Here is a 25336-nt window from a genome sequence, read left to right as displayed (position 1 = left end):
TTATGTAATTTGAATTCGCTTTTATTAAGCCATCCAGGTCACTAGCAGATTTCTAGCTTGCAGTGTTCCTGGGCTATAGGATGGCATAGGATATTGACATAGCAGGACTTTGGAATAAATAAAACTAGGAAATAAAGTGAGCCTTCTCTGAACCATGAAATAGCATCTCTGTTGTTTTTGTTTTAGTGGCTAAGTCATGTCCTACTTTTGCAATGCCATGGACTATAGCCCGCTAGGCTTCTCTCTCCATAGGATTTCACAGGCAAGAATGTTGGAGTGGGTTGCCATTTGCTACTCAGGGGGATCTTCCCGACCCAGGGATTGAACCCGCATCTCCTGGAGCTCCTGCATTTCAGGCGGATTCTTTACAGCTGACTCACTGAGGAAGCCTGTGGTTATTAACCATTAATATGGTTATTAACCATATACTAATTTCAATATGGTGTCTCAGGGAATAGGGAGGCCTGAGGAGAAGGAGCGAGAGGAAAATGGCAGGCAGGTGGAGCAGTCAGAACATAACATTGTTAAATTGATTTTCTTATATGGACATGGTTCATGATGACGCAAAACAGTTATAATAGTAATATCAAAGATGAGTGATTACACATGACCATAACATAAAATAACAATGATAATTTGAGACATTGAGAAGAAATCATCAGAGTGTGATGCAGAGACACCAAGTGAACAAACAGTGTTGGAAAAATGGTGCTAACAGACTTGGTCAGTGTTGCCACAAACCTGCAGTTTGTACAAAATGCTGTGTGTCTGAAGACCGTTAAATCAAAGCACAGTAAAACGAGGTGTTCCTGTAATTTAAGAATTTTACAGCAATATACTTAGATTTTCCTCTTCCCTTCTTTTGGGTGATTCTCTCAGGTTTCAGTTCTGCAGTTGCTAATAAACCCCACATACATTGTTATTATGCATTTTTGCTTTCAATTGTCAATTATCTTTACAAAATTTTTTCAAATGAGGGAGAAGGTCGTTTGTATTTATCCACATATTGACTGTCTCTGGCACTCTTCATTCTTTGTGTAGATCCAAGTTTCCATCTGGTATTACTTCTTTCATAGGGATCATTTTCCATCGCTCTTTGCAGTAATCTCAGTTATTGGCAGTCATAGTTCCCAATTTGAAAAATTTTGTAATACACTGTACATGCTCAGTTTTAATTAAGTAACTTATGGCTGGGGAAGGAGATTATTGTGGGGGGTGGGTTTTTTTTGGTTATTTTTGAAAGTTTTATCTGTTTTTTAATTTGTTGTTTTTGTGTTTATTTTTCATCGCATGTAGAAGCTCCCATCAAGACTGAAGCAGACATTCTGGCAGAAGACCAGGTTCTTCATAGCAATACTCCTAAGAAACCAAGTCAAGATGTTAAAGCAACTGTTAAAAATTCCTCAGAAGCCAAGTGTGAGAGCCAAAAGAGAAATTTTAAAAACACAAATCCTAAGAGGAAAAAAAATGATCTCAACTATCGAACATTATTTGAACCAAGAACACACCATCCGCATCTCCTGGAAATGGTGAGTGGTCTTTGTGTTCTCGTGTCTTAAGAATAGAGCTACTGGGCTTGTGTGTGTGTGTCCGTGTGTGTGTGTCCGTGTGTGTGTGTCCGTGTCCGTGTGTGTATGTGTGTCCATGTTGTGTTTTAAGGTTACCAGAGACATACACTCCTTGAAGAGTTGTCTGTATCTTCTGAAACTGCCTTTGGAATATAGCTGATACTCAGTAAATGTGGGATAATTACAATTTTCAAAACTGCTTAAAATAAAAGAACCTAGGCTTAAGTAGTTGGTAAAGTGTTGAAGTGTACTACTGACCTTTTTAAAATTTTCATTGAAAGCACAACTAAATACAGTACAGGCTAAAGGGAGAAAAAGGTTTTTGTGTGTTTATTTTGTGCGTTGTTGACTTTATTCTCAGTGTGGTGTGCTGAAAAGCTTACGATTTTTCTTTAAGTTATAAAGAAGCACTGCCTCCTTTGAGTCTAAGTAATGGACATGAAGCTGTTCAGAGATCTGAGACTTTCATATCTAAGAGTGACAGAAATACTCTGAAATTTTTGGTGGATTGTACAACTTCCTGGTTATGCTCTGTGCAGAGTCTGATTTTTGCCTGGTTAGAGACGTGCTTGTGCTGCAGCTCAGGTGTTCTGAGGCTACAGACTATGGCGTGTTACATGTAGACACAGTTGCTTCTTAATAAAATTGACCTGAAATGTACTCTCTATTTCGTAAATTTTGGTGCTATGTAAAGGAAGCTGCATTTTTAAAATGTTTTCCTTGGAAACTGCATTTTTAAAATGTTTTCCTTCTAAGTGGTATATTAAATCATCTGTTTACTGAAAGTTCCTGTGTGGGTGTTTCTGAACTACATTGACATCAGAAATAAAATGACTAGTTACATTATTATTTTTGGCAAATCACATGTGATTCCTTGGTTATGTATTCTACATACCATGGATTTTCAGCTTTCTTTCAATTACAGTAAGCACAAAAGTGGGAAGTTCTGAAAGACCAGGAATGTTAGGATTATTTACTACTAAGTTTCATTATTACTATATTTACTATAGCTCCATAATAGTTTCTATACTGTTTCTAGATTTGGGCTTGGGAGGATCCTGTTTAACATGATTTTTAGATGTAAAGAATTGTAAGCTTCTAAACCTATTGGGAGGATCCTGTTTAACGTGGTTTTTAGATGTAAAGAATTGTAAGCTTCTAAACCTATCTTTCCCATGCCTTCCTTGATGCTCCTGGAGAGAACCTCGAATACTAGTGTTTAAATCGCGATAGTTTTGGTTAAAAGGAGATATTCTTGCATTGTTTTTTAGTGAAATAATTAGTAAATATAATACATATCTTTATTATTTTGTGTTCTTCATATAGAGAAGGCACATAGAATATCTTAGATGGTGTTTCTTGGATGTATTTTATTTAAAAGCTAATCTTTTTATTTATTATTTTTTAGCTGTTAGCTCCAGATATTCGACATGAAAGAAATGTGATTTTGCAGTGTGTTCGGTACATCATCAAAAAAGACTTTTTTGGACTTAATACTACTGCTGTGAAAACTAAAGATGAATAGGCATCTGGTGTTTTAGGACACATGTCTGAAGCATGTAAAATAGTAACAACCTGAAGTTTGTGGACGAAAATTCTTCTTTTTTCAACTGGACTAGTAATGAAATTGTAAGCCTCATGAGCTATTATATAGGATTTTCAAGTCTTTGACTCTATACAAATAAATACCTAATTGATTTTTAAGACTGTCTGTATTGTTGGGATCACATATAATATTTGCTGGCAGAATTCTACTTTGTATTTATTGCTGTTGTGTAAGGAAGTCTACTCTTGCGCCAGATAAGAATTGAAGATGCTGGTTTAGTGGTAAGGAAAAAAACTTAAAAATTTTTTTAATTCAGCTGAGGAGAGCTGTAGGTTGGGGAGAGAAATACAGTCATTTTGTATTTAATAAATGAGAGAGGAAGAGTCATTCGTTAACCCCTGCAAAGGGAGGGTATTTTAAAATAAACCAGAGCAAATTAATACGATGAGAACGTCTTGAAATTTAAATTTCTGCTGTTTATTTCAAAGGACATGTTGACATTCACCTATTGGCAGCTCAGGTATTGATCATTTGAAATATTACAGATACGGCTTCTGTTTATGTTCCAGTTCAGTTGAAGTGCTTCTTTTTGGTATGGTTCAGAATTGGACATCTAAAAAATTTTTTCATGTGAAAAAGTATGTAAAGTATAGTACTTGTTGAGGTTCACTTAATTTTTTACGGCATAAACAGTCATTTGTGAAATATTACATGAATTTTAAAGAAGTAAAAATTGCTTATAAAGGTAGTAATTGAACCTTTAAAATATGTTTTAAATAAATAACAGCTCCTAAGGTCTTCTTATCTCCTCTAATGCCAGAGGTTCTGGTCTTTTATGTTCTGGTCATTTGTGCTAGCTAGTGCTAGAGCTCTACTCTTTTTTTAATGTATTTATTTTTAATTGAAGAATAATGCCTCCACAATATTGTGTTGGTTTCTGCCATATATCAACATGAATTAGTCACAGGTATACCTATGTCTCCTCTTTCCTAAGCCTCCCTCCCGTCTCCCACCCCATATCACCCCTCTAAGTTGTTACAGAGCCCGGGTTTGAGTTCCCTGAGTCAGTTCCCATTGACTCTATTTCACACGTGGTAGCGCGTATGTTTCCACGCTATGCTCTCCATTCGTCCCACCCTCTCCTTCCTCCTCTGCCGCCCGTGTCCATGTCTGTTCTCTGTGTCTGTGTCTCCATTGCTGCCTACAAATAGGCTCATCAGTACCACCTTTCTAGATTCCATATATGTGCATTAATATATGATATTTGTTTTTCTCTTTATGACTTATTTCACTCTGTATAATAGGCCCTAGGTTCATCCATCTCATCAGAACTGACTCAAATGCATTCCTTAGAGCTCCTTTCTTGACATTCAGCCAAAGGAGCTAGATTTTTAAAATTTAGTCTCTTGTAGTTGGAAAATTAATTTTATTTGACATCATGATTATTGAAATCCACGAATCTTGACTTCAAGAAGTCGGGCAAGAGAGCTAATAGCAGCCCTCTGCCCCTTTTGCTCCTTTACATCTATAAGATCCCATCCCGAATCCTGGAATATCTGGTACATAACACTGTGACATTACAGACCTGAGATTAACAGTCGTGTTGAGGTCAGTCTTTCCCAGCCTGGTGGTAACCATGCAGACCTGTTTATTCTGTTTTACTCTCTTCCTCCAAAGAGCCCCGTAGTTTGGAAAATTACCAACTAGTTCATTCATTAATTCAGTTCATATAATACTTTAATGGAGTAAAAGAAAAATGAATAAAATCTTGCATTATTCAAAGAAGTGACTCTTAATCCAGTTCATCTCAACAGGACAGAGAAGTAATCAATATTACAAACTGATTTAATATTCAAATTTTGACTAGTCTGCAATTTTATTTCAGGTTAGCATGCAATTTCCATAGGTTTCAAGTATGTAAATGAATTCAGACTCCTAGTCTATTTTCAAAGAACCATCATGTCTCCAGGGGCTTTTACAATCACTGCTCTAAGGTATATTGTGCAAAATTTTATTTTCAGTGTTTTTTGTTTTCTAATAAATGTAGAAAAGACTGAAAATGCCCCACTGAATACTGCACTGGCTGTGTCCAACAGTCTTAAGCTGTGGTGACTGTTGTTTATTTCTAGGGGGTAATTTCAGATTCAGTTCCCTTTATATTTAACCCAGGAATTACTTAAGTATGTTTACAATTCCCAAACAGGTAGAGTGTAACCTGTATGGTTTCTGCTTTATGGAATGCATGGTCAATATTTGTAAATATTCTGAGTTTTGAGGGGAGAAGGGTGCCTTGCCTGTTCTTTTTTGGATTTACCTTGTTAATTGTCAGACCTTCTACATTCTTGATGTCCATTTAATGAATTGATTTCAGAGATGTGAAAGCATTATGTGACTGTTGGTGAGTTGTGCCTTTTACAACTATGAGATATTCTTTTTTGTCCTTAATACTTTCTGCATTGGCTTCTATTTTCAAGACAGGTTTAGGGGAGTTCAATCTAAGAGTCTCTGGGAAATTTAATCTATTCATATTAATTGAAACAGTTGAAATGTTTGGACTATTCCTGCCATTGTATATTGTATTTTCTGAATATTGTGCTTATTTTTACTTCACCATTTTATTGGCTTGATTGATTGTTGTTTTTTCTCCTTGTTTTTCCTCCTAGTGCTTTGAAATTAATTCAACATATTGCTGTTTCTTTAGGAGTTACCTTTTTTTCTCTATACTTATTAATCAGTAGCCATATTTTCCACTCACCTCCCAATTAAGTCAGTTACCTTAGCATTCTTTCCCTTCCCCACCTGGATCCTCTTCTCCTGGTGTAATCGTGTGAGTTTTTTTAGATTCACCTCTATTGTCTATGGGGTCGTGAAGAGTCAGACATGACTGAGTGACTTCACTTTCACTTTTCACTTTCACGCATTGGAGAAGGAAATGGCAACCCACTCCAGTGTTCTTACCTGGAGAATCCCAGGGACGGCGAGGCCTGATGGGCTGCCGTCTGTGGGGTTGCACAGAGTCGGACATGACTGAAGTGACTTAGCAGCAGCAGCAGCAGCAGCAGCAGCTATTATCTTTGTGTGTGTGTGTTTGTGTCTTGACATTATGCATCATTACTTGCTGCTGCTGCTGCTAAGTCGCTTCAGTCGTGTCCGACTCTGTGCGACCCCATAGACGGTAGCCCACCAGGCTCCCCCGTCCCTGGGATTCTCCAGGCAAGAACACTGGAGTGGGTTGCCATTTCCTTCTCCAGCATCATTACTTAGACAACTATTAGTTCACTGTTTCCTTCTCACTGCTTTTCCCTTTATCCCAGGGTTAGTTTTTTTGGTTTATTGCAGCATATCCTCAAGTGATTAAATGTTGAATCCTCATTTCAATAAAAAAAATAATGAGTTTAGGGTATTAGGTTCAAAATTGAACATGATTGCTAGTATCCAGTATTGCTTCTTAAAAGTCAGACAGCAATCCAATTCTCTCTATCTTTATTGGCAAAAACTTATTTTCACCTTCATGAAAAATCTTGGGTTTTCTTCTTATGCTTGGAGTCCTAAAATTTCACCAGTAATGCCCAGGTATGTGGGATATAATATATGTCATTCATTCTGCTTAGCTGATGGTCCTTTCACTCTGAAGAACTGTACCATTCTTGGACTAAGGACAATTTCTAAAATGATTTATTTTCTTTCCATTTTTTCTTTTGTTTTTCTGGACTTACCAAGTGAATATGGAACTTCGTGACCTGATCCTTTCACTGGACTTATATAATTTGTCTTGGTCTTTTTGATCTTTTCTGAAAGATTTCTTCAGATGTTATCTTCCAAGGACTTCCTTTGTAGCCCAGTGGTTAAGACTCCGCGCTTCTACCGCAGGGGCGAGGGTTCGTTCCCCGGTCAGGGAGCTAAGATCCCGCATGCTGTGCGTGGTGCAGCCCCCCCCCCCGCACCCCCCAAATGTTATCTTCCAAATCACTAATTCCCTCATAAGGGAATTCCCAGTTCATTTTTTTGAATCGAAATGAGGATTCAACATTTAATTACTTGATGATATGCTGCAATATGCTACAGTTATTTAGCTTTTCTCTTTAGTTTTTAATATTTAGTCATTTGTTTTCAAATATTCAAGATTGCCTTCTTATTCTAACTGCTTTTTTCATAGGTGTTAGTACCCTTATATTTCTAAGGATACCAGTGAGAATTTTCATGTTATTTTTTATTCCTTGAATTATTTGCTTCCCCATTGATTGTCAGTTGTTCTGTTTGTTCAGTTTACTGAACAATTATCTTTACTGCTAATTGTTGAAAGAATCACTTTTACATATGAAAGAGATTCTCTTGATTAATGGGTTGGCATGGATTTTTCCCAGATTTGTATAAAGCCTTCTTTGCTCCAAAAGATGTTTACCTTGACTGAGAAAAAGAAGCTCTATTCACACAGATTTTTTAGAATAGAGGGGGAGTGGGCAAAAAATCTAGGCTCTTGGCATCACTCCCATCTCTTTCCCAAAATACCAAGGGTTTTAATCTGAGGATGGAGCTTTTCTCCGGGGCAGAACTCTTATCTGCCACTCCCACCAACCCCTTGGTTTTGGAGGTGGGCAGGTTTAGGACTTAACTATTGCAGCTAGGCCCCAGCTTTCTGTCATCTGTTGACTCGGCTTAGAGCACCTCTGGAATCACCTTTACCTTTCCTGTGGTTGTCTCTGGGGCTGGCTTGGGCGGAGGCCTTCCTCTTTTTTCTTGTCAACCTGGTCAGCGTCATAGTGGTTCTCAAACTTCGGTTCATCAGAGTCACTTGGGGGGCTCGTTAAAACCAGATTGCAGGGCTCTGTCCCCAAAGGTTATAATGAAGAAGAGTTGGGATGTGGCCTGAGAATTTGCACTTAGGACAGGTTTCAGGTAGTGCTGGTGAGTTTTTTTTAGGGGGTGGGTGCATTTTGAGAACCACTTTGAGGAACGTAGGAGTTTCTCAAAACCACTGGTTTCCTGTGCCGTCCTTTATCTTGTATTTCTTCCCTGTTGTAAATATCCAGTTGTTTTTAAAAATTATCATTCCAAGGAATTTGGAGCATAGGGAGAGAGTAGTCGATTGTTTTAATAAAGACTTTTAACTGAATCTCTTTTTTCATTATACTCTGCAGTTTTTTGGGTAAGTATCTTTGTTTTATTTTCTCCTTTTTGTGGCCTTTTTTTTTTTTTTTTTAAGTAATTTTTACTTACTGGCCGCACCACGTGGCATGTGGGATCTTAGTTCCTGGACCAAGGATCAAACCCTCACCCTCTGCATTGGAAGCATGGAGTTTTAACCATGGAACAGCCAGGGAAGTCCCTGTGGCTTTTTTAAAAAGCATTTTTATTTTGGAAAATTTCAAGCACACGTAAAGGTATGTGAAGTATAAAAAGAGAGTAATGTATTGATACCCTTCTTCCCACCCATTCCGCAGCTCCAGCACTTTATCGGTCCGTGGCCGGTCATTTTCATTTACTCCTGAGCCATGCCAGCCCCCCTTACCTCACCCCACCCCACTGGAGGTTATTTTGAAGCTTATGCTCAAGAATCTTACTGTTTTATCCCTGTATGTTTTAGTATACATCTCTAGAAGATAGGGACTTGAAAAAAAAAAAAACAAACTGTCATTTATAAATTAATGACTGAAAATCATCAACCATCCAATCAGATATGCTTCTATAACTTTTTATGATAACATAGTTGAGATCATCCTGTATATTTCTTACTGTGCCTCATTTTGTGTATGAGAAGTGGAAAACTATATTTTGGATGTATTTAAAAAGCTCAACGCTTGAAAGAGACGCGTGTACCCCAATGTTCATCGCAGCACTGTTTACAATAGCCAGGACATGGAAGCAACCTAGATGTCCATCAGCAGATGAATGGATAAGGAAGCTGTGGTACATATACACAATGGAATATTACTCGGCCATTAAAAAAAATACATTTGAACCGGTTCTACTGAGATTGATGAAACTGGAGCCCATTATACAGAGTGAAGTAAGCCAGAAAGAAAAACAACAATACAGTATACTAATGCATATATATGGAATCTGAGAGATGGTAACGATAACCCTATATGCGAGACAGAATAAGAGACACAGATGCATGGAACAATTTTATGGACTCTGAGGGAGAAGGTGAGGGTGGGACGTTCTGGGAGAATGGCATTGAGACATGTGTATTTTCATATGTGAAACAGCACCATTCCATGTTCGATGCATGTGACAAGGGCTCAGGGCCGGGGCAATGGGATGATCCAGAAGGATGAGAGGGGGAGGGAGGTGGGTGGGGGGTCCAGGAAGGGGAACACATGTAAACCCATGGCTGATTCTTGTCAATGTATGGCAAAAACTATTACAATATTGTAAAGTAATTAGCCCCCAACTAAAATAAATAAATTTATAAAAAAATAAAAAATAAAAAAATAAAGGAAAAAAGAAAAAAAAAAAAAAAAAGCTCAACCTATTTCTTGTATTTACTAACACCTTCCTCTTTTCCATTAAAAAATGAGAGTTAAATTCTGAGGGAGGAGGACAGTATGTTTGAATGTAAGTGTGAAGATGGTGGTGCTCTGTGGAGCTCTTCCCCACTGCTGGGGCTAATGGTCAGTGAGTCCTCAGGGGGAGGGGAGCCGAGACCCCCACTGATGGACAGGCCAGGGCAGTTTTTCTTCTGAGGGTTTTCTAACCTCCACAGTCCACACTTTGAATTAGCATTTGAAAGTTGCCTTCTTCACTTCCTTTGCCCGGTGACTGCCTGATATATAAGGCTGAAATGGACTGAGAGGTCGCCAGGAGAAGAGAAGCCACTTCCTCTGATGGAAGCTGAGCTCTGGAGGGCACACTTGCTCCCGAACAGTCTCTTGTTAGCAGACCTGGAGGCAGCTTGGGAGTGACCTAGCAAACGAAGGATTATTTCTTCCTCAAAATTGGAAGAGGGGAAAATCAGTAAGTGTGAATAAATGGAACGATGAAGGAGACAGATACTCTGATGTACAGACAAAAGACAGAACTCAAAGTTCTGTTCTTTAGAGCTGTAGGCCTAGAGACTGTGCCCAGCAGTGCAGTGCATCCTGTGAAACACACACTGGTGTGGATAATGTTTGGAACACTTGCTGGGTCTTCTCTTAAAGACAGCAAGTGGGACTTCCCTGGTGGTACACTGGATACAAATTGCCTGCCAATGCAGGGGACATGGGATCTATCTGGTGCGGCAACACCCCACATGCCACAGAGCAACTAAGGCCCTGCACCACAATTACTGAACCTGTGCTTTCGAGCCTGGGAGCCGCAACTACTGAGCCTGCGTGTTGCAACCACTGAAGCCCAATCGCCTAGAGCCTGTGCTCCGCAACAAGAGAAGCTGCCACACCACAACTAGAGAGTAGGTCCTACTCCTTGCAACTAGAGAATGCTTGTACAGCAACGAAGACCCAGCGCAGCCAGGAATAAATAAACCTAATTAAAAAAAAAAAGAGCAAGTCTCTTCTATTGGTCCTCTGTACCTGGCTGACTTACATAAGTCTGTACAAATCCTGGAAAAACTATGACGTCTTTGCTTCAGGACCTTTCATCCCTTGTATGAAGGTTTCCACATTCCAGTTCCTGGCAACTTCACTTCTGGTTATTAGGAGGGAATGCCATCATTTCCTGGGTTTAGTATTTGCAGTTCAGTGTCTGCATGTTTTTCTGTTTTTTTTTTGTGCTTTAATTTGGAAAGCCAAACTACAGGCTTTATTTGAATTAATATCTTCAAAGGCACAGTTATTTAATCAAGGCTCCCTTTTTTTCCTTCCTATGCACTTTTCTCCATTTTTTTAAAACTACTGAAATTTCTTCCTTGTTTTTTAGGGGGTTTCTTTGGCTACATGGCATGCAGGATCTTAGTTCCCTGACCAGGGATCAAACCCATGCCCCTTGCAGTGGAAGCATGGAGTCTTAACCACCGGACTAGGGAAGTCCCACTTCCTTGTTTTATTGGAATGGTATCAGTAGCCACTTCACAAATTCTGGTTTTACACAATCAAAGATTGCTCTGCCTAACCACTAAACTATCAATATCACCAATAATTGAGGCCTTTTTTTTTTACATTACAGTGACCACTCATTTTTATCCCTTTTCACTGGCCTATGGCCTTACATCTTGAGGGAAGTAAGTCATATATCGTTATCTTGTTTGAGAGTTTCTGAGACATGTAAAATTATCTACAATAGACCAGTCAATGTTATGTGCAGATGAACTGCATAAATCCCAGGATATGGAAGAATTTTAGGAAAATTCTTAAAAATTCTGTTGCTTGAAAATAAATCTAGGATTACATTTATGGTTTCAACTCTGGAAATATTTTCTAGTTTTTGTTTTTAGACATTGTCTCAATTCTTCCTATGTTTATTTGTATGTTTATTTAAAACACTGCCAAATCACTATGATAGAAAGCTATTTCCTTTCAGAAGCAGGAAAAAGAAAAAACTGATTTAGATGCATATTTGTGTTACAAGGCTGGGCACTTTTGTTTTGAATATTCTGGCACGTTGGGGACATTTTCAAGAAATAGTTTTTTGACCACAACTAAGATAACAGTGTTTGGATTTGGTAAGCACTTATTAGATCTCATGTGGTTTTTGGTGGGTATGATGATGAGACTGAGACAAGGAGACATTCATCAAAAAGCGTCAAAAGAAGAAATCTCTGAAAGGTACTGTTTTAAAATCAAAGAGCTGAGAAGATAGAAGATACTAATCAAATTATGTACCGAGTTTAGCTTGTGGAGCTTGTGGTACTTACTGCCCTTAATCACCTAGCAAGGAAAAATGGCATATGAAGATTAATTGCTCACCATGTCAGATGCTATATTACTTTGATGTCAACCAGTGGCTCCCACATCAGGCTGATCACCTGAATACAGGTTCCCACCCTGAGATTCTGGTGTTTGTAGATACGGAAGTGTAGCCCAGGAATATTTTTAACAAGTTCCTCAGGTGATTGGGATGATTGGACAGGTTTGAAAATGTCTCATGCAGACCATTCTGTGTATTAGAAGCCCCTGCAGGATGATGTCTTGCTTGTTCCAATACAGATTGCAGGATCCACCTCCCACGTTTCTGACTCACCAGTCTTTGGTGGGTTCTGTGTGTGTGTTAGTTGCTCAGTCGTGTCCGACTCTTTGTAACCCCATGGACTGTAGCCTGCCGGGCTCCTCTGTCCACGGGATTCTCCAGGCAAGAATAGTGGAGTGGGTTTCCATTCTCTTCTCCAAGGGATATTACCAACCTGGGGGTCAAACCTGGGTCTCCCTCATTGCAGGCAGGTTCTTTACCATCTGAGCCACCAGGGAAACCCCTTGATGGGTCCTGAGGATTCTATTAAGTTCCCAGGAGCTGCTGCTGCTAGTGGCCCAGGGACCACACTTTTGAGTACCACCGACACAGACTATCCCCAAGGCTCCCCAGTCCCCGACTGGTCAAACCCAACAAGGAAACAACAAATTGAGTTCTATGGCAAGGTTCTCAGTTCATGTTCTACTTGGTCATTTTTATCCTTTGGCGTGAGCGTTAACTGATGAACCTCTGTCTCTACGAAAAGTTTTGTGGTTTTTGTTTGGTTTTTGGCCAGGCTGTGGAATCTTAGTTCCCCCACCAGGGATTGAACCCACGTTCCCTGCAGTGGAAGCACAGAGTCATAACCACCGAACTGCCAGGGAAGTCCCTCTATGCAAAGTTCTGAGTGGAAAGAAGGTGATGTTTGTTGGCTAGGACGGCTTGGTAGTAGAATGGAATGTGTAGATCTGGGCTAAATTCCCCATTTTTGACCTTGGTTTTATTGTGACCTTGGGCAGGTCACGTGATCTCTCTGCTCTCCAGCCGTGGAACTCTAGCCATGCTTCCTCCTACCAGGAGGCCTTTACTCCCCTCCATGCCTGGAAAGTTCTTCCCTTTCTCCTAACATCTTATTATTGCTTGCTTTGACTTGGATCTCTGCTCAGCCCTCACTTCCTCAGGAAAGCCTTCCCTGACCTCCACAAGTAGGTCAAGTCCTCCTTTTGCACATACTCAGACCATGTACCTCCCTTTCTCAGCATTGCCAAAGTTGTGGTTTTATATTTACTTGTGTGATCATTTGATTTGTCTCTCTCCACTAGATTGTAAGCTCTGAGACTTACACTGTAAAATTTTTTTTAAAAAATCCATTTGTGTTTCCAGTTGTGTTCCAGCTGCAAACACTGTGCGTGGTGTGTAGGAGTTGAATGAATGACAATGAATGCGGTTACATTAACCAGAGAGGCAAAGGCAGGGTGGGCATTTCAAAATAGGCTGCATTCCTGCCTTGGGTTACTAGAAGACACCCTGTTATAATAAATTCTTTATTTTGCACAATGTACTTGGTTTCTGTTATTTGCCAGAGTCATGACGGTACAACTACTATTTATCAAATGCTTCCTATATATGTCAGGCATCAGCTATGAGCTCACACTTGACATTGATCTAGGAGGTCAAGAATTTTAGTCTATTACTATCTAGGGCATTACTTTCCTCTAAGGAAATGGCAACCCACTCCAATATTCTTGCCTGGAGAATCCCATGGACCAAGGAACCTGGGGAGCTACAGTCTACAGGGTTGCAAAAAGAGTCAGACACGACTGAGCGTCTAAGCAACAAGATTCTAAAAGCCAAAGTGTACTGTAAAGATATCTATAGCTAGAAGACAGATTTCCTCAGCTCTATATTAAGGAAAAACAGCAGAAAGCAATTTCATGCTCAAACTAAATCTCTTAAGGTGGTCTTTGAGGATGGGTGGTACCAGGGGTGAGTAAGGTGATTTCCAGCTACAGTAGTCCCTCCTTTTCCACTTTCTGTGGTTTCGGTTACGTGTGGTCAACCGCAGTCCAAAAATATTAAATGAAAATTCCAGAAATAAATAATTCATGAGTTTTAAGTTGGGTGCTACTCTGAGTAGCATGAAGTCCCACACTGTCCTACTTTGTCCTGCCCAGGCCAGGAACCTCACATCATCACAAGAAGGAGGGCAAGTACAGTACAATACGATACTGTGAGAGAGAGGCCAAATTCACGTAACCTTTATTACAGTATATTGTTAAGATTGTTATATTTTATTATTTAGTTACTGATGCTAATCTCTTACTGTCCCTAATTTATAAATTAAAATTTATTGTGGGTATGTGTATATAGGAAAAAACAGTATTTATAAGGTTGGGTACTATCCATGCTTTCTGGTGTCCACTGGGGATCTTGGAACATAACCCCCAGGGCTACTTTACTTACAAATAATGACTGTCCTCTCTATATCGTTAAATCATATAATAGGTAACATTTGGACAGTGTGATCACTTTCTAGGGACAGGATGGTTTAGTTACCGGTCAGAAAAGACTCGACTAACATTTATATGTTCAAATTACTTCCATGTTAATGAGAAAAGGGATTGATATCCTGTAATTTAGAAAATTTAATTTAGAAGCTGGAACTCCAGTATTTGGTCATCTGGATCATCGAAAAAGCAAGAGAGTTCCGGAAAAACATCTATTTCTGTTTTATTTATTGACTATGCCAAAGCCTTTGACTGTGTGGGTTACAATAAACTGTGGAAAATTCTGAAAGAGATGGGAATACCAGACCCTCTGACCTGCCTCTTGAGAAACCTGTATGCAGGTCAGGAAGCAACAGTTAGAACTGGACATGGAACAACAGACTGGTTCCAAATAGGAAAAGGAGTACTTCAAGGCTGTATATTGTTACCCTGCTTATTTAACTTATATGCAGAGTACATCATGAGAAACACTGGGCTGGATGAAGCACAAGCTGGAATCAAGACTGCTGGGAGAAATATCAATAACTTCAGATATGCAGATGACACCACCCTTATGGCAGAAAGTGAAAAGGAACTAAAGAACCTCTTGATGAAAGTGAAAGAGGAGAGTGAGAAAGTTGGCTTAAAGCTCAACATTCAGAAAACTAAGATCATGGCATCCGGCCCCATTACTTCATGGCAAATAGATGGGGAAACAGTGGCAGACTTAATTTTTTGGGGCTCCAAAATCACTGCAGATGGTGATTGCAGCCATGAAATTAAAAGACGCTTAGTCTTTGAAAGGAAAGTTATGACCAACCTAGACAGCATATTAAAAAGCAGAGACATTACTTTGTCCACAAAGGTCCATCTAGTCAAGACTATGGTTTTTCCAGTAGTCATGTATGGATGTGAGAGTTGGACTATAAAGAAAGCTGAGTGCCGAAGAATTGATGCTTTTGAAGTGTGGTGTTGGAGAAGACTCTTGAGAGTCCCTTGAACTGCAAGGAGATCCAACCAGTCCATCCTAAAGGAGATCAGTCCTGGGGGTTCATTGGAAGGACTGATGTTGAAGCTGAAACTCCAATATTATGGCCACCTGATGCAAAGAGCTGACTCTTTTGAAAAGACCCTGATGCTGGGAAAAATTGAAGGCAGGAGGAGAAGGAGACAACAGAGGATGAGATGGTTGGATGGCATCACCGACTCCATGGACATGAGTTTGGGTAAACTCCGGGAGTTGGTGATCGACAGGGAGGCCTGGTGTGCTGCGGTTCATGGGGTTGCAGAGTTGGACACGACTGAACGACTGAACTGACTGAAATGAACTGAACTGAACTGATTCGAACAGCTGACTCACTGGAAAAGTCCCTGATGCTGGGAAAAATTGAGGGCAGGTGAAGAGGGCATCAGAGGACGAGATGACTGCATCATCGATGCAGTGGACATGAACTTGAGCAAACTTCGGGAGATGGTGAGCGACAGGGAGGCCTGGCATGCTGCAGTCCATAGAGCTGCAAAGAGCAGGACATGACTGGGTAACTGAATAGCAACAATTTAGAAAAATCTAGATTCAGAGAGGCATAATGCCACTAAATAAGAAAGGGGAGCCCTGGTTCAAAGACTCAACTATTCTAAGTCCTTATAAATCATTGGTGTGGAAATGTAAGCAATTCAGTTATTCAACTAATTGTCCCTGCTCTGTGTTTACACGCAAGCTTCAGATAAATGTTGGAAGATGGTACTTCTAGGGCCTCTTATGAAAAGTTTCCTTTTTCAAGGATCTTGCAATAGCAACCAGCCTTGAAAAGACATGTTGTCTCTCTAAAGCATGGGGCAGACTTGCTTACTGCACATTATAAAAATATCTAGGTTCCCTAAACTCAGGGTTCCTCTGACTCAACCCACTGCTTGTACAGGTGTCACCTAGTCCTGTTGTCAATGTCTTGTGAGAATTGGGGCTTGAAAAATAATGGGGATGCCGACACTTGGTTGTACTGTTGCCATGAGCAGAAAGCCCTTTCTCTCCAGTCCAGGAGTTTGGGGGAAGCCAGGGAAGCCTTTAGTAGTGAACTTACTATAAAAAAAATGGTTAGCCAGGTATTAGGAAAGAAGAAAGGCAAAGACAGGACATAGGTGCCATAGAGGTAAGAATTATAGGAAATAGTGATCATCCCTAGTGTTGGGTTAATACAAGGAAGAGGCTGGGATTTTTGAAACCTAGAAGCTTGGTGCTGCGCCCTGACTGAGACCTCTGGCCTGGAGGAGATCCTGCTTTGTTGGTCCTGGTTCTTCAAAAGCTGAAAAGGGAGACTGTGAAGCTGGCATTCCCACCTCTGCTGAGGCCATGCTGGCCAATCAATGCTGGTGTCTCTGAGCAGGGAGGGGAGGTGGTGTTGTGTTGGTTCTGGAAACATTGGAAGCAACTGCTGCTACTGGAACCAACAGTTGCTGCTAAGATGAATTACAGTATGGTCATGGGGCTTCCCTGGTGGCTCAGACGGTAAGGAATCTGCCTACAATGTGGGAGACCCAGGTTCCATCCCTGGGTTGGGAAGATCCCCTGGAGAAGGGAATGGCTACCCACTCCAGTAGAATGGCTACCCATCCTTGCCTGGGAAATCCCATGGATAAAGGAGCCTGGTGGGCTACAGTCCATGGGGTTGAGAGAGTGGGACACGACTGAGCAACTAACATTTTCACTTCTTCCATGGTCACCCTCAGAAACTGGAAGCAGCTCCCCAGTCTTCCTCTAGGGCCCCCTATTGGCAGAGCCAAACAGGGAGCCTGCTGGAGAGGGTAACATGGCTACAGAGTGATGCCCCAGCATCACAGAGTGGCTTTATTGTTCAGTCGCTCAGTCATGTCCGACTCCGCAACCCCATGGACTGCATCACACCAGGCTTCCCTGTCCTTCACCATTTCCTGGAGCTTGCTCAAACTGATATCCATTGAGTCAGTGATCCCAACCAACCATCTCATCCTCTGTCATCTGTTTTTCCTCCTGCCTTCAGTCTTTCCCAGCATCAGGGTCTTTTCTAATGAGTCAGCTCTTTGCATCAGGTGACCAAAGTATTGGAGCTTCAGCTTCAGCATCAATCTTCCAATGAATATTCAGAATTGATCTCCTTTAGGATTGACTGGTTTGATCTCCTTGCAGTCCAAGGGGACTCTTGAGAGTCTTCTCCAACACCACAGTCCAAAAGCATCAATTCTTTGGTGCTCAGCCTTCTTTATGGTCCAGCTTTCACATCCATACCTGACTACTGGAAAAACCATAGTTTTGATTATACGGACCTTTGTTAGCAAAGTAATGTCTCTGCTTTTTAATACACTGTCTAGGTTAGTCATAGCTTTTCTTCTAAGGAGCAAGCATCTTTTAATTTCATGGCTGCAGTCACCATCTGCAGTGACTTTGGAGCCAAGAAAATAAAGTCTGTCACTGTTTCCATTGTTTCCCCATCTATTTGCCATAAAGTGATGGGGCCGGATGCCATGATCTTAGTGTTTTGAATGTTGAGTTTTGAGCAGAGGAGAGAGAGAACTAGCACGGGGATTTTAAAAGCCTGTTTGACTAGAGGTTAGGTGGTGGGAGGAGGGAACGATTCATTTCCTGGAGACAGCTGGGCAATTGCCTCAGGAGTATCCAGCATTACCTTGAACTTAATATCTTTCTCTAGGTCAGTGAAGGGAGCAGCCAAGGACAGCTGACTTGGAACTCCTGTATTATTACTTGGCAGCATGGGGCTATTTTGTGGGGTACATTAAGTGGAGGCAGGAGGAAACATATTCAGATGATCCAGGGAGATAAGCCCATTGCAACTTTATTAGATTACATACGATTTTATGGCCTTGTCACAAAGCTTGTGTAAATTCCCATGTCTGACCCACCCTGATAATGACCGATATCTTTTAAGATAGAACACCACAGATGTTTGATTATATCTCACCCTTAACTTGTGAGCCACATGAGTTCATTGTCTATGAGCTGATTTATAACCTGTGAAGCATGATGTAAATGAGAAGTGGTTTTATTATTTGTATTCTTTCTGGCTCTTAACTGAGTTCCATTGAAGTGATGGGTTTTTGTACCCAAGGGAGGATTTCAGAAGACATAAAGAGAATCAAGAGCAAAGGCTCAGAATTTACAAAATTAACAAGAGTAGTTTTATACTTTTACGATTTGGTGTTTACAAATTATGCACTCCCCCCCCCCCCCGCCCCCGACTGTTCTTTTAGAAGCCAGAATTTGGACCCAGGTAAGTTGGATAAATATCTCAGTAGAGAGCTCTAGTCCACGAATTTTCACTTTTAAAGTAGCAGTGACTGGGACTTCCACGGCGTTCCAGTGCTTACGAATCTGCATTTCTAGTTCAGGGGGTTTGGGCTGGATCCTTGATCAGGGAACTAAGATCCCACCTGCTCTGCAGTGTGACCAAAAAATAAAAATAAAAAAATAAAATAAAAATAGAATAAAATGGCAGTGACTGACTTGGACCATTTATTTGAAAGTTTCCAATAATAGACTTATTTTTTCAGAATCCATTTATATTAATTGAATGGAATTTGTTTATAGTCTGGTACCATGAACTGGATAAAAGCTCATGCCATACCAATCTTTCATGGTGGATAACTAAGTTTTAAGGTATTCCAGGAGTCATTCTAGATCTAGGTAAGGAGTACTGTCGTATGAGATGCTGTTACACCAGCCTTTATTATACTGAACCAGTGTATTTTGTTTGGATTGTGAATGTGGAAGGCTTATTTCATTCTAATCATTGCCATGTGACTTTTAGATTAGTAGTTAGCATAAGTGAGAATTTAATTAATCAATATCTGAATGAATAAATATATATATAAAATAACTTTGGGTTTCACAGGTGGTGCTAGTGGTAAAGAACCTGCCAGCCAATGCAGGATATGTAAGGGACGCAGGTTCGATCCCTGGGTTGGGAAGATCTCTTGGAGGAGGGCATGGCAGCCCACTCCAGTATTCTTGTCTGGAGAATCCCATGGACAGAGGAGCCTGGCGGGCTACAGTTCATGGGGTCGCAAAGAGTTCGATACGACTGAAGCGACTTAGCACAGCCCAGCAGGACTTGTAGTCAGTTGCTTTCCCCTCGGGTGCTGGGTCGAAACCGAGACTATTCCCCTGGGATTGACGGATGGATTGATTACTAAATCAATGAATGAATCAGGTAGGTGACCACTTAAACATCTGCCGAGTGTATGGCTGATGTGGCAGGAAGGATACCACGCTGTGGAGGTATTTTTACCTGTCTGAGGAAGAGCTTCTTCTTGCCAAGCACTGTGCCAAGAATCTGGGGAGACAACAGAGTGAGACCCAGACTGTGCCATCAGGAGCTTAACATCTGCCCTGGAGAGAGAGGCGGGGAAATTCATCCAGCCCACTGACTGACGGGGTGGGCCCACACAACAAGACCTAACCCAGTTTCGGGGGTTCAAGGGTACTTGTCCTGGGTCCTAGCATGAGTAAGAGATACTAGACTTGGGGTGGAGGTGAAGGGCAGGGTTATATAACCTAAAAAAAGCCCCGAGGAAGCTCTGTTATCCCAGTGGCCTCCTGAGTTCAAGTCCAATTTTAGAAACTGAACCAAATGTTAGGCCATGAAGATTAACTCACCCCAACTGGTCAGCAGGGGCAGGTGCTGTTACCCAAAAGAGCTTTGAGGTTAACTTAATGCCATAGGCTGGGTCTATGCCCGCCAGAGCTCTCCTTGGGAGAGTGGAACTTAATTGGCATTTATTTTCGATGCCCTTATAAAGGGTGACTCCTGGGCCCGCTGAAATGGAAACCATCCGAGCTCCTAAATGACTGGCAGGCAGGGGACCTGAATTGCACTCTCCGCTTTGGTTAATCTAGATGCCCGGCAAGTAGAATGTATTTGGGGCTTTTTTCCAGGATCAAATGTATCAAATGGTGGATGAAATGGGAGAGCTGCCCAGGGAGAGTCAGCCTTAGCTGCATGGGAACAGGAATAGCGGTTCCTTCTGTCAACAAGGAGGCTTTTTTGTGTGTGTGTGTGGAACTAAAGAAATTCAGCTCACTTACTGGTCTGGCTAAACTTCAAAAATGTGTGTTTTTTCCCTTCTCCCAGGAACATTTTGTTCATACTGTTGGTTAAAAGGAGGCAGCTTTCACACAGAAGTACAGCAGGAAGTATTTAAGTTAGATAAAAGGAAGGACTACTTGGCAGAAGGAGTGACTGCAGGACTGGGTTCCCAGGGGGATTATGGAATCTGATTTTTATTCATGGACTTTCCTATTAAATAACTTAAATAATAAGTGTGGCTAGGCACAAGCCTATGTCACCATTTTTTAGAGCCCTGTGCTTTGAGATTCAGAGGAAATGAACCCACAGCCCTGAGGTGGCTTTTTGGGGGTTGAGCTGGCCTTGGAGTTGGGGTCAGATGAGGAAGGACGAGTAGGGAAGGTGCAGAGTGAAATGGCACAAAGGGATCGGGGCAGGACAGCACGAAGGGCAGCTGGGACAGAGAAAGCAGGGTGACCGGCACGTGATCGCTGAAGCGCAGGCGTGGGAGGGTAATATTAGCAGGTTATGTGAGGGCTGGGTTATAGGAAGCTGGGAAGGCTTGGCCAGGGAATTTATAGATTTTACTCAACAGGGAATCGGGCCTTCCCTGGTGGCTGAGTGGTAAAGAATCTGCCTGCCAATGCAGGAGACTCAAGTTCGACCACGAGGTTGGGAAGATCTCCTGAAGATAAACGACAACCCACTCCAGTATTCCTGCCCGAGAAAAACCATGGACAGAGGAGTCTGGCAGGTTAAAGTCCATAGGGTCCCAAAGAGCTGGACATGACTTAGCAACTAAACAACAAAAATAGCAACTAGGAGTCATTTGTTTTCCCCCTCTCAGGTTTTTGAGCAGGAAAAGGAAATGATGGAAATTGTGCTTCAGGGGTCATGGCCTTTTAGAGGTTGAAGGGAACTTAGGGTCATGTAAGCGTTTCTCAAGCTCTGGTGGCATCTGAGTCATTTGGTAGGAGGAGGGTGGTGTACTTGTTAAAATTCAGACTCCCAGGCCCTGCTCCTAGAAGTTCTCATTTAGGAGCTCTGGGTGGGCCTGGGAATCTGCAGTTAAACAAAGGCAATGGTCCTCCTGGTGTCACTGGTGTAAGACCTACACTGGGCGGCCACTGCCAGCCTTCTGGGAGACGCCGTCCAAGGGGTCCAAGCAAGGAAGCCTCAGGTGGACTCAGAGAACCACTGAGAAAAGAGCCCTAAAATCATGAGAAAAAGAGTTCAGGCCCAGAAAGCAAGCAGCTGACTTTTAGTGGCAGCAGGCCAGTAGGAAGTTTCAGTCTCCCTTTCTCATGCTCTCCACACACTCCAATCTTGGAGGACCTTGAAGCATCGATAGGAGGAAGGCCAAAGAAAGAAATGAGAAATAGAACACACCCTCTTTCCTGGACAACAGACACTAGCCCAGAGTCCATTTAACCAGCTCACTATTCTTGAACCAGTACACCAGCTCTCCAAAGTAATAAGCCCTGCCTTGGAGCATCTGCCTATTTCTGTGGTGTAAATACTCTCCACTATGGCCATCTACCAATGTGATGTCAGGAATACAGGGTTAGAAAGAGAAGTTAAAATAAGATCTTGTGAGCTGGCAGGAGCCTGATCCAGCTCATCACTGTTCCTAACCTGAAGTCATGCCCAAGCTGGGATGGTGGGAAAGAACTATCTAGAATGAGGACAGAGTTGCTAAATAGTATACTGTCCTGAACTGTGCTTTATTGTTTAAAGTGACCATAGGGGAACCTCCCTGTTAGTCCAGGGCTAAGATTGCTGCTCTACCCCAGCCAGGGCCCAGGTTGGCTCCCTGGTCAGGGAACTAGATCTCACATGTGGGAGACAGCCATATAAATAAATATAAAAATAGTAAATAAAAATAAAATAATATAAAAATAAAGTCACCATAGGGCTTCCGGGTAACTACTCAAGTTCTCATCCAATGACAAGGGGAAAACTGAACAAATTTCAGATTGGGGAGAGTAAGGGGCCAGAGAAAGTTAGTTTGGTAATATCCTAAGGATGGTGCCTGTCTTATGGGTTACTAGGGGAACTTTTATCTTTAAAACTGGTAAGATACTTTTCAAAAAGAATTACCACGTGGAAATACAAAACTGAAAGGTACATGTGAACTCTCGAACCTCAGGCTGAGAACCACAGATGAGGGATATTCTGTAGTTGATGAGGTTTGTTTTGGAGAGTTTTCTTTACTGTTCCGAAACAGATGTCCGCCAGAGGAAGGCAGCTGTCTCACTGATTGCAAAACAAACAAGTGAAATTGTTCAAAGATGTAAACAATGGTACAGGAAGAACCCCCAAAGACGCGCATGAGACCTACCACATAGGAATACTACGAAGATGAAATGAGCAAACAGACTTGAACGTGTCTAACACACATAGTAGGTTTGCAGTCAGTAGGTTGTGATTTTCCTTCAGAGCTTCATTGCATTTCAGTGGTGTTTGATGCTGACTCCCTCTGAGGGAGCATCCTCCGTGTTAACAAATGTAAGAATCATTTCTATTTCCCCTCTGACGAACGTCACAAGGGAAGCCTTAGGCAGCCTCACTGAAGGGGAGAGCGAGAACCTTCTAAGACCCTTTGGCAGGTGGGGGATGCTGCTGCTGCTGCTGCTAAGTCGCCTCAGTCGTGTCCGACTCTGTGCGACCCCATAGACGGCAGCCCACCAGGCTCCTCTGTCCATGGGATTTTCCAGACAAGAGAACTGGAGTGGGTTGCCATTTCCTTCTCCAATGCATGAAAGGGAAAAGGCAAAGTGAAGTCGCTCAGTCGTGTCCGACTCTTAGCGACCCCATGGACTGCAGCCTGCCAGGCTCCTCTGTCCATGGGATTTTCCAGACAAGAGAACTGGAGTGGGTTGCCATTGAGGAGGAAGTAAATGAGAACCAGAACTGGCTTTAAATTGGGCTCCAAAAGTGTCGGGCGCTCGTGCAAACAACTTCTGGGTAGTTGAAGCCGCCTCGAGAATACCAGGACCGCAGCTCTCCCACACGGGGTTGCTCATCCCGGGGCTGATGGAGGCAGAAAAACTGCGCCCGGCGAGATGCTGCTTCCAGCCGAGACCCGGCGGGGAAACCGCGGGGACCCTCCATCCTTCATGCCTGCTTGCAACGAGGGACTCGCTCCGGTTTTAAAAACTACGTTCACAAGCCACCATCTCCCACTTTCAACGGCACAAATTGTGCTTTTTGCCATTGGGTCAACAGAACCTGTCATGTTCCAGGCAGCCCCGTGTCCTGTATCTTGAGAGGAAAGGGGAAATTTCTGGGACGGGATGGGGCCTGCGTGCGGCCCTGTACGGCGCGGAGGGGAGAAAGGCAGACCCCCGAGTGCCCGGGACACTCGGGTCTGCCCGGAGCTCGGCGAGCCGGGCGAGAGGGTGGGAGGCACCCAGGCGCGTCGCGGCGCTCCCGGCGGCTGCCTCGCAGGGGCCCCGGCGTCCAGCACACGCCGGCCTCTGTGGAAGCGATTTTACGTCTTCACCCAAAGCAGTGCCAGCACTTTAGTACTCGCCGGCTTCTCCTGAGGAATTATGAATAATGACTCATCAATTTAGAATCTACACAGGCGTAGACGCGGTGTCTAGAATCAGGAGACCGGATGAGATCATAAAGGACGCGAACGTGCAGAGATTCGAGCGCCGCCTCTTCAGGGCGCGGAAGGCCGGGGCGCCGGCCGTAAAGCAGCTCCGCATGCGCGGAGGCAGGTCTGTGAGCGGATGTTGCAAGGGGCGGGGCGAGAGGAAGCTGAGACTAAGGACTCAATTTGTCTAGGTTTGAGGTGATACTCGTCGTCTCCCACATGGTCTAGCGGTTAGGATTCCTGGTTTTCACCCAGGCGGCCCGGGTTCGACTCCCGGTGTGGGAACGCCAGTATGTCTTTTTTGGCTGAAAACGAAAATAATTTAAACACCCCTAAACTAGGGGAAGGCTGGTGTTTTTAGAAAGCGCTGTAACCCCATTTCAGAGCGCCCAGGAGAAATTGAAGCTGAAGAGAGTCAGGGTCTACCCTAGAGTGAATGGTTGTACAGCCCACTTAAAGCCGGGCGACTGGCCGGAGCAAACGGAAAGGAAGTAACTGGAACGAGTGCTGAGTTTGCTTTTGAAACAAGTCTTTAAATCTGAGGAGCAGGGCGTCAGCCGGTCCCATGCCAAGATAGATGTTTCAGTTGGTTTTTCTGCGTAATTTCTCCTTGTACCGTGTATATGGAACAAATGATCAAAAAGTACTCTTCTTTGTAAAAAAAAAAAAAAAGGACAAGACACATTGTAGGACATTATGGGCTTTTAAGTTGCCTAAAGCCATTCCTTTGAGAAGGACAGCAAGATTTTCAGGAAAGTCATATTATTGAGGGCAGAGGAGTTCAGAGTACAATCTCTTGTGTTTTCTGATTCAAAAGCTCACTAAAGCAGTTATCTTGGGGGGAGGGGGGAGAAAGGAAAAGAGAAAATCATATTATTACACATATTGAGGAGTGAAGCAATGGCAAAAAATAACACTTTCTTCTCACGCCCTATTTGACACATTCTGTTTAAAAAAACTTAAGGAATTCACGATACACTCAATAAGATCTCTAGAGTTAGAAATGTTAGTACTGATGTGTGACAAGACAGTTTCCAACTGTTACCCAAATAAGTGCATCTTCTGCTGTAATCGTTTATCTTGCTTACTTCTCCAAACATTTGCTGCTAGGAAAAATCTCCAGGCATTTAGAAGCCACAATTCTGTCCCACTGGTGTTGAACTCTTTGAAGCTTCCCCAATTTGTTCTCAGACTACCATTAACCCTGAGAAACGACTGTGAAAAAGACTTGGCTTCCACATAACTTTGTTTGA

The 25336-nt window shown here is 42.3% G+C and overlaps 1 protein-coding gene, 1 long non-coding RNA gene and 1 other non-coding gene across 3 annotated transcripts in view; 2 read left to right on the top strand and 1 right to left on the bottom strand.

Moving 5' to 3' along the window:
- Positions 1-3272, top strand: part of NUFIP1 (nuclear FMR1 interacting protein 1) — a 33932-nt gene extending 30660 nt beyond the window's left edge. Inside the window, exons 9-10 of the mRNA XM_081547355.1 lie at positions 1297-1529; positions 2977-3272. Coding sequence (XP_081403481.1) covers positions 1297-1529; positions 2977-3093 — 350 coding nt within the window. The 3' untranslated portion in view covers positions 3094-3272. The remainder of the gene's footprint in view (positions 1-1296; positions 1530-2976) is intronic.
- Positions 1-22996, bottom strand: part of LOC145528680 (uncharacterized) — a 40090-nt gene extending 17094 nt beyond the window's left edge. The window contains exons 1-2 of the long non-coding RNA XR_014070545.1: positions 22821-22996; positions 19703-19747 (exon numbers count right to left, since the gene is read on the bottom strand). This is a non-coding gene — a long non-coding RNA (uncharacterized LOC145528680). The remainder of the gene's footprint in view (positions 1-19702; positions 19748-22820) is intronic.
- Positions 22997-24296: 1300 nt separating this feature from the next.
- TRNAE-UUC (transfer RNA glutamic acid (anticodon UUC)) lies at positions 24297-24368 on the top strand. Its single transcript has one exon. It is a non-coding gene; the product is annotated as a tRNA-Glu (tRNA).
- Positions 24369-25336: the final 968 nt, after the last annotated feature.

This window comes from Giraffa tippelskirchi, chromosome 12 (genome assembly GCF_054371585.1).
Source record: "Giraffa tippelskirchi isolate mGirTip1 chromosome 12, T2T-mGirTip1v1.2.pri, whole genome shotgun sequence".
NCBI classification, from domain to species: domain Eukaryota; kingdom Metazoa; phylum Chordata; class Mammalia; order Artiodactyla; family Giraffidae; genus Giraffa; species Giraffa tippelskirchi.
This window is presented reverse-complemented; position numbering and strand designations above follow the sequence as displayed.